This window comes from Dama dama, chromosome 25 (assembly GCF_033118175.1).
Source record: "Dama dama isolate Ldn47 chromosome 25, ASM3311817v1, whole genome shotgun sequence".
NCBI classification, from domain to species: Eukaryota; Metazoa; Chordata; class Mammalia; order Artiodactyla; family Cervidae; genus Dama; species Dama dama.
In genome coordinates this window covers 21,986,834-22,005,159 of record NC_083705.1, presented here as the reverse complement: position 1 = coordinate 22,005,159, position 18,326 = coordinate 21,986,834, and the positions used below count along the sequence as shown (strand labels likewise).

The 18,326-nt window shown below is 39.2% G+C and overlaps 1 protein-coding gene across 1 annotated transcript in view; it reads left to right on the top strand.

The window, feature by feature from the left end:
* The window catches only part of NLN (neurolysin), a 95,129-nt gene that overhangs the window by 41,011 nt on the left and 35,792 nt on the right, over positions 1-18,326 (top strand). The window contains exons 4-7 of the mRNA XM_061129666.1: positions 10,251-10,358; positions 11,803-11,905; positions 12,749-12,909; positions 16,755-16,890. Coding sequence (XP_060985649.1) covers positions 10,251-10,358; positions 11,803-11,905; positions 12,749-12,909; positions 16,755-16,890 — 508 coding nt within the window. The remainder of the gene's footprint in view (positions 1-10,250; positions 10,359-11,802; positions 11,906-12,748; positions 12,910-16,754; positions 16,891-18,326) is intronic.

Genomic DNA, 18,326 nt, shown 5'->3' with positions numbered 1-18,326 from the left:
TGAGTGTTTTGACTCTTTTCATCACCAATGTTGATTTGCTTCCTAGCATTTTCATCATGTCTTTGCTTTGAATTTTCATTTTCATGGTTCTCAGCGATTTGTTTGGAAAACAACCAAGGTTTTACAATCCTAGGCATTTTTGTTAATTTGCATGTTGCATATGCAACATCTCTAAGGTTGTTTTCTTTTTAGCAAATTATGACAAGAATTGAAATAAAAAGCCATTTTATTTCAAATGTTTTATTTGTACCTCACTGTGGCATGTGTAATCAAAAATTTATTTAGACATGTAAGACATATGTGCTATTTTTTCATGTCAGACATTTTTCACCCTTAATTTGTGTTCATCTATGATGACTCATAATTGTTCATCTTTGGCACTTCAAAAATAACATAAAATAACTCTATGACTATTTTTTTACTAAATTGTTCTCTTTTCAACTTTTGATTCCAGTTGTTATTCCATACAATTCAAATCATGGCCCTTATAATTTCTGATTTTTATTTCATCCCAGAATAATCTAATTTCTTTTGTATCTGGATATTATATATGTACTATAGAAATTTTCCCTAGTATTTCTAGTTTTCTTTGATTAAGTAATTTTTTTTTTGATTAAGTATTTTTTTATCCTGACTTCTGAGTTCTCATTTGGGATTTTCTAGCCTCAAAAAAGTATTGCACCTTAATGTTATTAATTGAGTCTCCTGTTTTTGTTACTTTCCACCTTTTCTGATTTCTTATAAATATTATCAAGATCTGGGAGGCTTGTCATTTTAAATTTCTTTGTTAAACTTTTATATTTTGTATGTATTGGCCTCTGATCCCACTAAATAACTATTGTGCTTGTTTATGTACTGGACCTTATTTGGTGAATTTAAATACCTACCTTGACAAATATTAATACTTTTCAGTTGGTATTTTTAAAAATCTAGAACTATCAGTTTCAGTTCTTTGCTTGAGTTGGATACTTGAATAGATGGTAAATCTCACACCATTCATAGCTAACGAAGTTAGATGTATCTAAATATTCTATTTATTTTTTCCTTTAATTTTCCTCTAAGTGAAAATAGAGCAACCATGATATAATTCATAAAGCCTTCATTAGACTGAGTAGTAGGATTTTAAATTTATGTAGAGTCATCAATTTTGGGCTTGCTCTACCTGAACAAGGGTGCTCTAAATAATAATCTCAAGGTACCACCAATGTAGCCAATAATCAAATGTATTATCTTAGTTAGACATAAAATGCTATTTTAGCTCCTGTGTTATTTTTCACTTAAGATTGATGTATAGAAGCATGAAACTACTTTTTTTCACAGTTCTTTAATGCAGAATCTGTGCCCAGTAAGCATTCTAGTTATCTGTTGATGTACAACATGTAACTCTAAAACTTAGTGACTAAAGATAGTAGCAGTCATTTCCTCTTCTCTCATAGTTTGTACAGGCCAGGAATTCAGGAAATATCAGCCCTGGCTTGGAGTCTTGCATGAGATTTCAGGCCGTGGTGACGGAACAGGTAGACCAGCCAGATACCTCTATCTTCGTGTCCCCTCGGGGCCCTTCCGTGTAGTGTCTCTACGTGGGCTAATCTGGACTTCCTCCCAGCATGGCAGCAGCAGGACTTCTTTTCCTGGAGACAGAGGGCTTCAACACGATGTTACAGCAGTCTGCACAGAAGCTGCACTGCATTTTATGACCTGTCTCAGAAGTCACATAGCATCACTTCTGCAGCACCATGTTGACTGACGAGTCATGACTATCTCCCGGATTCAAGGGACACTGCATTACAGTCTAGGGAGTATCATCTGATTCACAGTCTCATTTCACAACCTTTAAAATCAGCAATTTGTTGACTAAATGGATGGATGAAATCATAGTAGGGCATGAGACTAACCAGAGTGCTGTAGTCTTCATACTTCCTTCCCAAGCATGGCTAGTAATGCTACTTTACAGTTATACAGCAATATGGTTATGTAGTTTAACTCTCATACCAATCTTGTGAAGTATCCCTTTTTACAAGTAGAGAAACTAAGGCTCAGAAATGGTAACTTTCCAAGAGTCATGGAAAGAAAGTGAAAGTGTTAGTCTTTCAGTCATGTCCAACTCTTTGCCACCCCCTAGACTGTAGACCACCAGGCTCCTCTTCCATGGGATTTCCCAGGCAAGAATACTGGAGTGGGTTGCCTTTCCTTCTCCAAGTCATGGAAGTGGATGGTAAATACTTGCCAGAAGTCATGTAGACTTTATGTTAAAGCCCTCAAGGGAAAAAGGTGTCACATTTGATTTTATTTTGCATCTTTGGCAGAGTGCCTGGTACAAAGTATAGTAAATATTTAGTAAATGTTCCTGAAACTAGAGTGAGAAATGGTGACAAATTAAAAAAACAGGCCTTCAGTAATTGATGCAAGGACATGAGCTATCCATGTGGGGCAAAAAATATCATATTGCTTCCTCACAACCAAATGGAAAACAATCCCTGATGGATTAAAGTCTTAAAAAGCTAAACTTTAAAGCTTCTGGCAGTTTATATGGAAATAAAACTTTATGATATCTGAGCCGGGAAGTATTTCTTTAAAAAAAGACACCAAAAGTGCTAACTGTAAGTCTGATAAACATGACTACATTAAAATAAAGAACTTCTATTAATAAAGTAAAAAGACACTGACACACAAAAAAAACCTGAAATACTAAAAAAAGAAATTTGCAGAACATGAAACTAGCAAAGCATTAGTACCTAGGATATATAAAGTGATACTCTAATCAGTAAAAAAGACAAGCATCCCAATAGAAAAATGAGCAGACAACATGAAAGGTGGTTCAGATGAAACACAAATGGCAATTAAACATGAAAAAAATGTGTAACCTCGTTAAGTCAGGGAAGTTCAAATAAAGACTGCAGTAAGATTCTTCACTAACTAGATTGACAAAAATGAGTCTGACAATGCCAAGCATCTGTGCAGACAGGAATCAGTGGGAATATTTGTGCACTGCTAGGACATGTGTAAATTGATTTTTAAAATAATAGTAATAACTAATTCAGAAAAAAATCTAATCCTATGAAGTTGTATCTTACATTCTCTGTAATGTAGCATACCCTCCCCATCCCCAGTTCAGTATTTACCTAAAAATATGTTTGCATTTGTCCACAGGTGAAATTGGACATGTATTCATAACAACATTATCTATAATAGCAAAACACTGAAACAACTCAGATTTCCATCAAAAGGAAAATGGGTCAATACACTCTAGTATATTCACAATAGAATGTTTTACATTAGTGAAGAAAATAAACTACAGCAACATTCAATAATATGATTAAATCTTCAGTTCAGTTCAGTTTAGTCACTCAGTCATGTCTGACTTTGTGACCCCATGGACTGCAGCACACCAGGCCTCCCTGTCCATTACCAACTCCAGGAGTTTACTCAAACTCATGTCCATAGCGTCAGTGATGCCGTCCAACCATCTCATCCTCTGTCATGCCCTCCTCCTCCTGCCTTCAATCTTTCCCAACATCAGGGTCTTTTCAAATGGGTCAGTTCTTCAAATCAGGTGGCCAAAGTATTGGAGTTTCAGCTTCAGCATCAGTCCTTCCAATGAACACCCAGGACTGATCTCCCCTAGGATGGACTGGTTGGATCTCCTTGCAGTCCAAGGGACTCTCAAGAGTCTTCTCCAACACCACAATTCAAAAGCGTCAGTTCTTCAGTGCTCAGCTTTCTTCACCATCCAACTCTCACATCCATCCATACATACTGGAAAAACCATAGCCTTGACTAGACGGACCTTTGTTGACAAAGTAATGTCTCTGCTTTTTAATATGCTGTCTAGGTTGGTCATAACTTTTCTTCCAAGGAGCAAGTGTCTTTTAATTTCATGGCTACAGTCACCATCTGCAGTGATTTTGGAGCCCAGAAAAATAAAGTCTGCCACTGTGTCCACTGTTTCCCAATCTATTTGCCATGAAGTGATGGGACCAGATGCCATGATCTTAGTTTTCTGAATGTTGAGTTTTAAGCCAACTTTTTCACTCTCCTCTTTCACTTTCATTAAGAGGCTCTTTAGTTCTTCTTTGTTTTCTGCCATAAGGGTAGTGTCATCTGCATATCTGAGGTTATTGATATTTCTCCCAGCAATCTTGATTCCAGCTTGTGCTTCCTCCAGCCCAGCGTTTCTCATGATATACTCTGCATATAAGTTAAATAGGCTGGGTGACAAGATATAGCCTTGATGTACTCCTTTTCGTATTTGGAACCAGTCTGTTGTTTCATGTCCAGTTCTAATTGTTGCTTCCTGACCTGAATACAGATTTCTCAAGAGGGAGGTCAGGTGGTCTGGTATTCCCATCTCTTTAAGAATTTTCCAGAGTTTGCTGTGGTTCACACAGTCAAAGGCTTTGGCATAGTCAGTAAAGCAGAAATAGATGTTTTTCTGGAACTCTCTTGCTTTTTGGATGATCCAGCAGATGTTGGCAATTTGATCTCTGGTTCTGCCTTTAGAAAAGGCAGAGGAAAATCTTAGTAACAACAAATGAAAAAAAAAAACTACGTAACACTGCATACAACAAGATATCATTTTAAAAGGCCAAAAGGAGCAAAAGTAAACAATGTATTTAGTGGGATTTTAGTGTGTAGTTCCTAAGTCTGTCCAACACTTCTGTGACCCCGTGGACTGTAGCCTGCCAGGCTCCTTTGTCCATGGGGTTTCCCAGGCAAGAATTCTAGAGTGGGTTGCCATTTCCTTCCTCAGGGGATCTTCCTGACCCGGGAATCCAACCCAAGTCTCCAGCATTGCTGGAAGATTCTTTACTGCTGAGCCACTGGGGCAGATCCAAACAATGTAAACGTAAGTGGTAAAACTAGTAGAAAATATTTAACACAAAATTCAAGAGAGTGGTTACCTGTTACACAGATAAAGGCAGCAGTGTTTTAATATTCTGTTTCATAAGTTTAAGGGTGGATTTAATTTGTTTCCATAATATATATATGTAGTTATAATCATTTGTAAATTTCAGACATTACATTGAAATATAACATTTAATGTATCCTTATATCTTTCAGAAGAAAAAAAAATGAACACGTCCCTTTAGCTACAAAATGTCCAAATACCAAAAGCCAGCAACTATGGCCTCAAGTCTTAATGTTTCCCTGTCCAGACAAAGGCTTCTCAATGATTGGCTAAAAAGCCTACAGAGATAAAAAAAAAAAAAGCCACATTAGTGAGAAAAATGTGCAATGTCTCTAGGCATATAATATTTTATTATAGTGGCCTGCTGAGTAAGAAGTACAGGAAAAGAATTCTTTAGTGAAATTAAGTGAATTATGCTAAATTGAGAAATGCAATTATCTATTATAATATTATTTATATTTTTTTCAGAGCTGTGGGCTTTGGTCTTGCCAGTTTGTTTTAGCCAATTAATGATTTCAATAGGAAAGTTTTAAAGATAGTGTAAATGAATAGGTCACAGGATTAAGTATAGATGTTTTTAAGCATTATGTGATCTACCAGCTGTGGAGATTTGGTTCCAAATTAAAATACAAGAACCAGTATCTTAAAACCATGGTTTAAAAAAAAGGAAAGAGTGCACATACAAATAAACATTTTAAAGAGGAAAAACTCAGCCCAAAATTCAACATGGCAACGGTAATTCCCTCTGCTTACCATGCCTTCTTGATTTTGAAATGTACAAGTCTAGTCATTGGTCATGATACTACTGAAACTTGGACCTTTGTCAGACTCTTAAAAGTCAGTAGATCCAATATAAAGCATCAACTTCCTTGCCTTAGTTTCCCCATTAGCCCAATGTCCTCTTGTGCTTCCCTCTCTTTTCACTCACTGCAGATTAACATTGTTTGCTAACGTATCTTTTCTTCCTCTGTGGGACTTAAAGAGCTTCAAGGAGATAGTCTGTCTTGTTTCCCTAGTGCCTGATGTTAATTGGAGCTCCATAAGTGATGTTGAATAGAACAGAACTATTCCCAGTCAAAATGTGTCCTCATGGGGACTTCCCTGGTGGTCCAGTGGCTAGGACTCTGTGCTCCCAATTCAGGGGGCCAGGGTTGGATCCCTGGTCGGAGAACTAGATCCCACATACTACAACTAAGACCTGGAGCTGCCAAATAAATACATAAATATTAAAAAAAAAAAAAACTAGAAAAAAATAAATGGAAGTCTAAAAGAAATAAATGTGTCCTCATGTAGTGCGGTTTCTCACTCTGTCTGTGGCCCACACAAATGCAGACCCTTGTGACAGCATATAGGAGTCGGCAAGCAGGCCTTTCTGCAGCCCGCCTGCCCAGAGTGCAGGCAGCTGCCTGCTCTCTTCATCTTAGTAGGGCAAAAACCTGACAGTGAGTATCAGTGCAGTTCAGTTGCTTAGTCCTGTCCGGCTCTTTGTGACGCCATGGACTACAGCACGCCAGGCTTCCCAGTCGACCCATCACCAACTCCCAGAGCTTGCTCAAACTCACGTTCATCAGTCTGTGATGCCATCCAACCGTCTCATCCTCTGTCATCCGCTTCTCCTGCCTTCAGTCTTTCCCAGCATCAGGGTCTTTTCTAATGAGTCAGTTCTTCGCATCCAGTAGCCAAAGCATTGGAGCTGCAGCTTCAGCATCAGTCCTTCCAATGAATATTCAGGACTGATTTCATTTAGGATGGACTGGTTGGATCTCCTTGCAGTCCAAGGGACTCTCAAGAGTCTTCTCCAACACCACAGTTCAAAAGCATCAATTCTTTGGTGCTCAGCTTTCTTTATGGTCCAACTCTCACATCCATACATGACTACTGCAAAAGCCATAGCCTTGACTAGATGGACCTTTGTTGGCAAAGAAATTCCTCTGCTTTTTAATATGCTGTCTAGGTTGGTCATAGCTTCCCTTCCAAGGAGCAAGTGTCTTTTAATTTCATGGTTGCAGTCACCATCTGCAGTGATTTTGGAGCCCATATAAATAAAATCTCTCACTGTTTCCGTTGCTTCCCCAAGACAGCAAGTAAAAGTGATTGAAAAAAGAAACCAAAATGAAACGCAGAAGAAAGGGAAAGACACTGCAAATACAGAAAAATTTATTTCTATCCCCACTTTTATAGCTAACCAGCTGTGGGATATTGAGGAAATCATTTAACCTCAGTTTTCTTGTCTGTGAAGTGAGTATTTTGTTATTTAGTTAAGTCAAGTCTTATCCGACTCTTTTGCAACCCCATGGACTGTAGCCCACCCAGGTCCTCTGTCCATGGGATTTCACAGGTATTTCCAGTATTCACAAGAATATTGGAGTGGGTTTCCATTTCCTTTTCCAAGGGATCTTCCTGACCAAGGGATCAAACCCATGTCTCCTACATTGGCAGGCAGATTCTTTACCACCAAGCCACCAAGGAAGCCCAAAAGCATACATGTAAGAGTATGTGTGTTTGTGTGCTCATACTTGTATATAGAAGTTCTTAGTTACAGGAGGAAGTTGGGAAAACTAAATCTTGTTACCACAGAGTTTAAAATAAGATCCCCTGAGAATGGATACATGCGTATGTATGGCTGACTCCCTTTGCTGACCACTTGAAACTATTACAACATTGTTGTAATTACAACTCCAATATAAAATAAAAAATTTTTAAATAATACATTTTTAAAAAAATAATAAAGCAAGATCTCCTGCTGTCAGATTATATAAATTTGAAAATGACTTCGGAGAACTTTAGCCCCTGCCTGCCCACACCAAAGAGGCCTGAAGACCTGGTTCAAGTTCAAGGAGATTAAATTCTTTTTCAGGAAGGAAGATACAACTGGATCAGAGCGGTCCAGAAGTGTCGGCTGATTCCCTCTTAGAAAATCCTTGGGCAGTAATTCTGACCTTGCCTGGAGATTATAAGGGAGAATATTATTATGATCAGCTTTGGGAAAGGAATGTGCTTTCAAAGCACATTTTAGACGTGCTTTACTCCTACCAGAGACGTCCGGAAATTTCCCAGGACCTCAGAGTCTGAAAGGCAAAGGGTGTCTGGTTATAATCGAATCAGACTTTTGTTAAATGTCATTTTTGTGATAAGTCAAATATTTTAGTACATGTAGTTTGGTCATTTTTAATTATACCTAATTCAGAAGTGATTTTTCTCAGAACATCCTTCTACCTGTTGACACGTGGGTTAACTATTTGGGGAGGATATGTAGTTACCTAATTTAGATCTTGAGTTTTGAGTTGACTGCTGAGTGCCCTTTCAGGCTCTCTGAGCTAGCACCCTGCAACCACCAGATATGTCCAGTCCAGCCCTCTGAGTGTGAGGGCACCTCCTGATCAAGCACCGTAGGAGAGGACAAATTCTGCTTACATCCGCGGGCGAGGCCTCTGATGAGCCTCTGTCCTGAGCTCAGGGCCACCTGTGACCAGGTGAATGCCAGGAACCTGAGCACCCACGCGGCTGCCCAGCTCTGAGCCTTGCTTCTGTCTTGGCCACTGCCCAGATGGGACGGCCCTCTGCCCTGGATCTCAGCCTGCCCCCTTGGGTTCTTCACCGTGTACCTGGCCCTTGCCAGGCCCTTCTCACTAGGGACTGTTTTTTCCTCTCTTCCACTGCACACAGCTGCCACCTCGATTCTCCCCAGCCTTACAACCCGTCGTGTCCTCCTGCCTGGGGACTCTTGTTGCCACGCCCCACGTCTCAGGACAGACTTCCTGGCGCTGTTAAAGCCAGCCTCAGCCAGCCCACGTTCATCAAAAATCTGCATGAACACTGTAATTTGAGCGATTGGCCATCTCGGGGGAATCAGCCCCCAGCTCAGCTATCTCCCTAGCCGTTCCGGGGGTCTTGCCCCTGAGCCACCTGCTGCTGGTATCCCAGTGTGTGCCGATACCAGCTGGGAGGGTTCCACCTCCACTCATGCCAACAGGGTCAGGAATTCTCCAGGGACACAGAAAGGATTATTGTGGAAAAAGAAGTCTAACTGTTCTCTGCCTCCACTGAGAATAAATTCAGAGGAAAATGTGAGTGATGTATGCACAATAAGTACTTTAGTACTATGGCACAAAGTGCTTTTTGGTAGGTAAAGTGAGATACAAGCTGCTGTATTAAGTATTGGGTTGGACTGGATTCACACCATCTCACAGGAAAACCTGAATGAACTTTTTGGCCACCCCCAGTCGTACCCTCGGTTAAAGTACAACTCTGTTTACCTGCGGCAAGAGGATGTAAAAAATTACAGATGTGTTGCAGCAAGAGCTCTTTACCAACAGTCCAACATGCAGGCTCTAAAGCTGAGCATTTTAAAGACATGATTAGGTGGGAAAATACAAAGCTTGAGGTGAACAGCCCAAGTCTTTCAGGGAGAGAGAATGCAGCCCTCTTCGGTCTCTGAAGCTGAGAGGGTGCTAAGGCCGTCCAGACCGCAGGCCCTCGTCAGCTCTCAGCCACGCTGGAGCCTTCGCACCTGCCGAATCTGTCTGGAGCCTGTTTCCTCCCAAGAACCAGAAACTAGCCAGCCACCCAGATGCGCCATGTTTTAAAGAGACATCTGGTGTGTTTATTACCGTGCTGTGGCCAGGGGCGTTTTCCGCTCTGTCTGCAGGGCCCTCGGTCCTTTTTAGCGAGTGCTGTGTGCATTGCTGCGTGCGGGTTCACAGGTGTTGTCTAGCGCTCCTCCTCTTTGTGCTGTGCTAGCTCATTTTCCCCAGGTACTTGTTCATATGCAGCTTGTTGTGGTCCCTTGATCTTTCTTGCCAAACGATAGTAAGGCATTTTTGAAGCGCTGGAAGCCTTTTGCTAGTGTTCTATCCAGCTGTCCCTGTTTGGGATGTTGGAGTCCTACCTTCCATCTGTGCGGAATTTGCCCATTATTTCTATTCTTGCCTCTCAAGTGGAACCAGGTTAGCAAACGATAGAAAATTAAATCCAGATGCTTTGTGATAAGAAAGATGTTTTGTGAAAAAGACCACTCAGTCATAAAGAACACTCAGAATGAGATTATGCAAATATTCCTATTATCATATTTTCTAGTGGTACAGCACACTTGATTCTGATGCAAGGCAGGGAAATTCTGGTTAGCTTTTTATTTCATTTTTTCTGTTTTAAATGAGCAGAAGAAGCTCACTAAAGCATAAAAGAACTTAGGTTTTCCAAAAGGGCTGCCTCATAATCACCTGTGTGCTTTCACAGCCCACCAGAGATGATGAATAAATTTTACTTTGGCCTCATAGTTTATAATTTACCCATACACTATTGTAACAGAAATGAAAGAGGTTGTCACACTATTTAATTTCAGGAAACCTGTGATCTGGAAAAGATAAAGCCTGAAGCCAGACGATACTTGGAAAAATCAGTTAAAATGGGAAAAAGGAATGGGCTGCATCTTCCAGAACAAGTACAAAATGTGAGTTTATTTCTTTTTATTAGAAAACAAAAGAATAAATTTTTTAAAATGCAATGAAAAGACAGGAAATTAGGAAACACGTGTTTATAACGTGGAAAATAACTCATAATACAAATGAATTTACAATGTATTTGGTAGTCAATGATTTTAAATTCCACAACTCCTATTAACCTCGTGTTGACTGTCAAACAGCTGATGACTTAATTGTTCTTTAATTCTGTGTGGATTTTATTTGCTTTATGTGTGCCGGGTTTATCTCCCCCCATTCTGCTGTACATCCTCTGATAGCAAGTTCAGGCCTTAATAGTCAACTTGTATTGTCATTCCTTTATGCATACAGAGATAGGGCACTGGTAATAAAATCCTTATGATGGAAAGTTTTAAAACCAGCATTTTGGAATGAAACCCTCTGAGTAATATACGCACCATAAAAATGGAGAGATTAGCTTCTCAAATGTTCTCCTTTGTCTAATACCCAGTGAGATCTTCCAGGTTCAGAAGCTCAGCTACAGAATTAACGCATTCTTCAGGATAGGAGGACACTGCACAGTATGTGTTAAGTCAGCAGTCTCAACTTTAGTGTGCATCCTAATCACCCGGAGGGCGTGTTAAAGCTCTGATTTTACAGGACCCGCCTCCTGAGAGTGTGGGCTTCAGCAGGCATGTGTGGGTCTCCAGAGTGGGCATTCCTAACAAGTTCCCAGGTGATGGTGATGCTACTGGTGAGAAGCATGCTTTGAGAAATTGTGTGGTTTATGTAAGTTTTATAATCTAGAATTTTTAGAAGAGTGGGACAGGTTAATAAATTATCTCATGTGTTTTCTTGTGATTTCCTGCCTATTGCTTTCTTTGATCTCCCACCTAGTACTTTCTGCTCCCCCCCCAATCTAGTACTTCTTATACAAATGTTAGGGCCCATAAATCACCTTTATTTGCAAATGCTGTATAAAACTAAAACATAGCCTGTTTTCCTAAGGAACCATGGAATTAATTACTTGGTTCTTACCGCTTCATTTACTTCAGTACCCAATACTGATTTACTAAATTAAATTTTTGGATTGGAAAAGATTAAAAGTGTTCATTATCAATAGGCTACCAGATTCATTCATTTACTCAGCAGCTAGCTACTTACTGTAGATGTACCATATGCCAGACTCTGCTTTCACTATACCTCCTAAATAGATTTAGTTCTTAAAAATTTATGCTTGATGTCTAACACATTACCAGGATTACCTTTCTGTACATATTACATACAGGTTCTCATGGACACAATGTAGAAAATTGCAGAAAACTGTGTTATCAGGCATATCTCTAAGAAAGTACTTCCTGAGAGTTGGGTACAGAACCTAGTCTTCATATAAAAGTGAAGCTTCCTTGACTGATGGAAATAAGAATGAAAGTTGCATTTTATTGTTATTGTCCTGTATTTGTATCTTTGTTTCAGGAAATTAAAGCAATGAAGAAGAGAATGAGTGAGCTATGTATTGACTTTAACAAAAACCTCAATGAGGATGATACCTTCCTTGTATTTTCCAAGGCCGAACTTGGTAAAACTTTGTTGTTTTTTTAAAATAAGTCCATAATTTAGACAAATAATGTCACCCCACAGTTTACCAAATCAAAGTTAAAAGAATTCTTTAAAAAATGTACCTTCTGCAGAACCCACCACCCCCTGTAGAAAAAGCACAAGCAAACCACACCTAACTTTTAGGCTACAAGAATATATACTGTTTGTAGAGACAGTCTAGAAGAAATTTTATAATCTTGCTTGACAATTTATGCTGGTGTTTAACAGCCTTCAGCACTTTTAAAATTTTTTGCCTCACAGTGTCCTCTGCATTGTAACTTAAACTGGCATTTTGTTGCTGAGTCGTGTCTGAGTCTTTTGTGACTCCATGTACTATAGCCCACCTGGCTGCTCTGTCCATAGGATTTCCCAGGCAAGAATACTGGAATGGGTTGCCATTTCCTTCTCCAGTGGATCTCCCCGACCCAGGAATCAAACCCGCATCTCCTGCATTTACAGGCAGATTCTTTATCACTGAGGCACCTGGGAAGCCCTTGTCACTTAAACTAGCCTTTTCTTATTTGTTACAGATTTGCACGGGGAGGTGGGGGGTGCTTAATTTTGCCTGCTCTTCATCAAAATGCCGTCTGTGCAAGTGCATTGAGGCCTGCTCATATTTGGAATTACCATCTCCCAGGCCACCAACCTCTAACCACCACCCCATTCCAGTAACATCAAAGCAATATTATGAGGATTGTCATTATTTTACTTGAATTTCAGTTACTCCACAAAATCCCTGGAGCTTCTTAAAGGCACCATGCCAGTGCTAAATAAACCAACCATGAGTGGAAAAACTGATGTGTGAGAAAATGATTTTTTGCAGGTGCTCTTCCTGATGATTTCATTAACAGTTTAGAAAAGACAGATGGTGACAAGTATAAAATTACTTTAAAATATCCACACTATTTTCCTGTCATGAAGAAATGTTGTATACCTGAAACCAGAAGGAAGATGGAAATGGCTTTTAATACAAGATGCAAAGAGGTATTATAAATGTTTGCCTTTCCTTTGTTTTTACGGAAGATGTTAAGAAAAGGGTTTGCTCTGTTCGCCAGTGTTCAAGTTAGCTCAGAAGTGGCTTCCGATTTTTCCATGTAAACTATGTTTGTGTGAAGGTCATGACTCCTAAATCCTCAGACTTACAAGACTTAGCTTTTGGCTTGTTTCTTTGGCAACCTTCTTAGTGTGGCCATAGGTTCAGCGGTTCTAATACAGACTGAATGGGTTACAGAAGCTAATGGTCGTATTCTTCTTCCAAGTCAACAGTCCAGGGCTGGTGGAATAACTCTCTTCAATAAGTGACTTCTAAGGCCAGTTTGTCACCATTTTCAAGCCTGTTGGGAAGTGGGAAAATAAAATACAGAGCGAGCATCTTTAAGAAGGCCTGAAAATGACACATGTCAACTCTGTTCACATTCCATTGACCTAAATTCCATCATATAACGGTATCCAACTGCAGGGGAGGCTGGGAAGTAGAATCTTCAGTTGATAGCCATTTGGTCAGCTAAGGGCACTCTATTACTGAGAGGAAAAAAGGAAGAATTAGAAATGAATTCTAGGAGTCAGCTAGCCAGCTCCACCAAACAGTCTGCCTCTCTGGCTATCCAAATAATCATGAGTACCCTTTTTTCTTTCCCCCACACAGAAACCATTGACCATGTGTCAGATCCCAACCAGTTAACTGTCTTTAGACCAGAACTCTGAGTGTCATATAGTCTTCCCCAATTATAGCTTCTCATGACCTGGCCACCTGTGAAAGGGTGGAATACTTGCCTGGCCCGCTCAGCTCCAACACACACACACCCCCAGTGGTAGAATAGAAACAGAAAACCACACTAAAGACTCCCTTTAGTGAGAAAGGAAAGAGTGGGAAACAGCAGGCCCATACCAATTCTCAGGAACAGTCTGGCAGAAACTGTAGGGATTTCGAGCTCTGTGAAGTTTCCCGGGATCGCCCGTTGGACTTACTTGGGTCTCCTTTCTAGCAAGAATTCCTTTAGCAGTTGTATGCGGTGGCCCCTGGTTTTACCTGCAGGGAATTCTTTCTTGTCCATTATCCTCCATGACTGTATCCTAGATGGCTACTGGTATACATTCCTACTGATGCCAGTTTGAAGTCTGAGGGGTATTTTTGTAGGCCAGGCTCACTTATCTTTGGTAATAAAATGCCCTCAGAAACTTAATAGTTTTCTATTCTGTTTGCGCACAACCAGATTCGTGTTAAAATAACAATATCCAAACCTGCCAAATTTTTTCTCATATGTGGGCTTCTATACGGTGTCCATCCTCTGGTCCTCAGTCTAACAGCGTCTGCTTCAGGGCCCTCCAAAACCATAGACTTGAGGAGGAAGGCAGCACCCTCACCGCTAATCATAGTTCAATAGCGCTGAGTGTCAGGCGAACTGAGCAATTGCCTTTCCAGTCATCTAATGCCCCAGATCAGGGTCCACGGGCAAAATTCTCTTAGCAGGACTCTTTTCCCTCTGTCTTTGCCAACTGACCAGTTCTCACTTAAGCTCATCTCTCTTGTGTAATCTTTCCAAAAGCAGCACATATCAACAAACCTACACCAACATTATTAGTTTTCCCAAACAATTCCCGCAGAGCTAAGACTTGGTAGGTGACTGGCTTGCCTTCCAGGTTATGGTGAGCAACAATTTTTTAACAAATGTTATCTATGGTATACTGAGTATTACCAGCTTCCTACATGACAGCATCTGTGTCCTCACCTTCCATTCCTGTAGGTTTTTCATTTCTGTTAGAGCAGCACTCTATTCCTATGTTTAGTCTCTGTGGGTGTCAGGGTACAGGTTAAACCGATGTACAAAGTCAGCTGAAAGCACAGTGACTCAAATAAGATAAAAATTATTTTTCTTCAGGAAGGATTAGTGGATACCAAGGGCCAGGGAGACTGGGAGATTATTGTTACCAAGTTTCTGTTCAGAAATGTCTTAGAAACAGATAGTGGCAATGGTTGCACAACAGTATAAATGTAATTGGTGCCATGAATTGTACACTTAAAAATGGGCTAAAATGGTATATTTTGTGTTGGGTGTATTTTACTACCTTTTTTTTAAGGTTTATATCTCTTGCAACTAACAGTACAAAGGTGAGTGGTCCAGAGCTGGAAGATAGCTCTGCTATCCTTAGTGTGTGGCTTCAAGGTCATTGTTCTCACTTTCAGGTCACAGCTAGCAAGACAGAGATCTATAATGACCCAGAAATTCCACTCATCACCTCATTTATATTCTGTTGTCCCATTGTGTATCACGTGGCCACAGCTAGTTTTAAGAGGGGCTGGGAAAGGGAGGCAGGTGACCATGTACCCAACAAAAGCTCAGAGAATTGTGCTACTAAAAGGAAGAATTGGGGAGTAGTATTGGGGAAAAATTGGCAGTCTAAGGAGACTGGAAAAGGTGAAAGATTCAAACTAGGTAACTTTAGAACTTATGTGTTTCTCATATCCATGTTTCCATTCTAGTTTTAAAATAATAATAATTATAATGCATAATTATGTGGTGTTTGCTCTTGTACCAGGCATTTTTCTCTGTGCTTTATTTATATTCTCCCTTGAATCTTCATGATCACTCTATAATGTAGCTACTTTTATTATGTTCGTCTGCCAGATGAGAAAACTGAGGCTTAGGAAGATTGAGTGACTTGCCAACATTTTGACAACCAGTAAATGGTGGAGCCAGATTTTGGTAGTGTGATCTTCCTTAGAAACATGTCTATAAATGATGATTTAATAGCAGTTTTGCTTTGACCTCAACACTTATTTCCTTTCTCTGGGAGATTATTTTTTCCTTTATTGTTAACAAAACAATAAAGCAGTATCACTATTTGCATTTTAATACAAATAAAATATGTAAAACGTGTGTAATAATTTGAGAAAATCCCTAAAACATTTTTAAGCATAGAGTTCTGTGGCATTAAGTATATTCATATTGTTGTGCAGCTATCGCCATGTATCTCCAGAACTTTTTCATCTTTCCTGACTGAAATTCTGTACCCATTGAACACAAACTTCCCTCTCTCCCCACCCACCAAGCCCCTGGCATGTATCATTCGACTCCTGGTCTCCATAAATGTAACTACTCTAGGAGCTGCATATAAGTAGAATCATACAGTGATTATCCTTTTGTAACTAACTTACATTACATAGCACAATGTCTTCTAGATCTGTCCATAATTTGGCATGTGTCAAAATTTCTTTCCCTTTTAAGGCTGAATGATATGTAATATGCACTATATTTTTTTAATCATTCATCCATTGATGGACATTTAGGATGCGTCTACCATTTGGCTATTATGAATAATGCCACAGTGAACACAGGTATACAAATATCTGTTTGAGTCTCTGTTTCCATTTCTTTGGGATGTATATCCAGAAGTAGAATCACTGAATCATATGGGAATTCTTTGTTTAATTTTTTGAAAAATCATAATACTGTTTTTTATAGCAGCTTTACCATTTTACATTTTCATTAGTAATATACAAAGGTTCCAGATGTTCTACATCATCAATGCTTATTATTTCCCTTTTTTTAAAGGGAAATAAATTTAACAGCACCTAAAATTTTGTTAGGACCCTCATTGCTATTTCCTGAGATTTAAAAAGTCAATTATAATTTCAGAAATAAAACTGGATCATGAATCCAAAAAAAGTCTATAACACTGAAATGGAATAACTTACTAGTTGAGATGTCTAAAAATATTTGACAGTCTTACCAACCTGAAAGTAATGTAATAGCCCTTCTTTTTAGTGCTTTGGATCCAGTTAATTATTAACCTTTATTTTGATTTTTATTGTTGTTGTTTCTTACTAGGAGAACACTGTAATCCTGCAGCAGCTACTCCCACTGCGGGCCAAAGTAGCCAAACTGCTCGGCTATAGCACACATGCTGACTTTGTCCTTGAGATGAATACTGCCAAGAGTACAAGGCATGTAACAACCTTTCTCGGTTAGTCTTCTTTTCTTAATTTCTCATATGTTCCTGTTTCTTCTTTTTTTTTTTTTTATGACTATTTTGCTGCATGGCACCAACTTGACAGAGGGCCTCAAAACCTAACATGCCCTTGAAAATATTATTTTTCATTCATGCAAGAGAAATGTGTTGATCACCTGTTATGCATTAGATACTGTACTTGGTTCTAAGGTTTGCTCATGGTTTATATTTTGGTTATAGTCCTTATCCTTGCTTCATTCTATCTGTATCTTGATGGGGATTTCTGTATTAATTCCTAGCAAGATACCTAGAGACCTACAAGAAGATTAGCCTTTGGCTTTATTCAGTATCACTAGGTGTTTGTTAGTTACAGCATGGCTGCTTATGAATTTGTGTGAAATAAGCTGCCAAAGAGGACAAAAATGACAAGTAGAACATACAGGAACAAGAATATTTTATGTTCCAGAAGCCACTTGTTAATATATAAAAGAATATAAAATAATAGGCATCAAAACTGTTATTTAATAACTGTCTTCACATTCATTTAAAATCACTTTTTCATCAGTCTTTTTAAAACCACAGTTCTTACGTCCTTGACATTTAGTCTCTGGCACTCTGTCACACTTACTCCTCTTATCTCAGTGTCCATATTCCAGCAGTCACTGATTTTTTCTTTCATTTTAGTGAAAATGGTTGAATAACATAACCATTGTAAAGATACTAATTTTTGTTTTTATCTTCTCTTGTCAGAGTTTACCAGAGTATGATTTATTTTTCAACTTTCTCTTTGACCCCATTCGACTTTATTTACTTCTAACTACTAGTATATAATTTTATTAGCTTGGTTAAGTTGGAGATGATGAATAATGTATCAAGATCTGCATTGAGCCTGAAATTTAGACCTCTGTGTTCTCAGCGGCAATACCTTGAATTACTAATGTATATGCTGGCATCAGATATAACATGTAGCAGGTGTGCCATAAATAGTAGCTATTCATTATTATATTATTCATTCATGAGACATTTATAAAATAACTGCCGCTAATGGAGTGTATGCTACATGGTTGGAAGATAGAAAAGACTAAGATGAGGTTCTTTTCTTAATGAATTTTCCGCTGAGTGGAAACAATAGAATGTGACCTGGTAATTGCCATATGTTCTGATGTATTTTATACAAGAAAATGGCTCAGGCAGTTAACAGCTTTGGCGAGAATGTTTCCCTTAGTGGTGGCGACTGTACATACTGAACATTTTCCTTAAAGAACTTAATTTTTGAAAGCAGTTTCCCCTCTTTTCTAAAACTGGCATATTCCTGTCTGATTCTCTAACAGGCCTAATCAGAATGACATCTCTCTCTGTATCTTCCATGAGTTTCCTCTTTTCACCTCACAGCCCTCCTCAAGCCTCTGCATTCACTCATTATGGGTATGCTTCCCAGACATCCACATCCC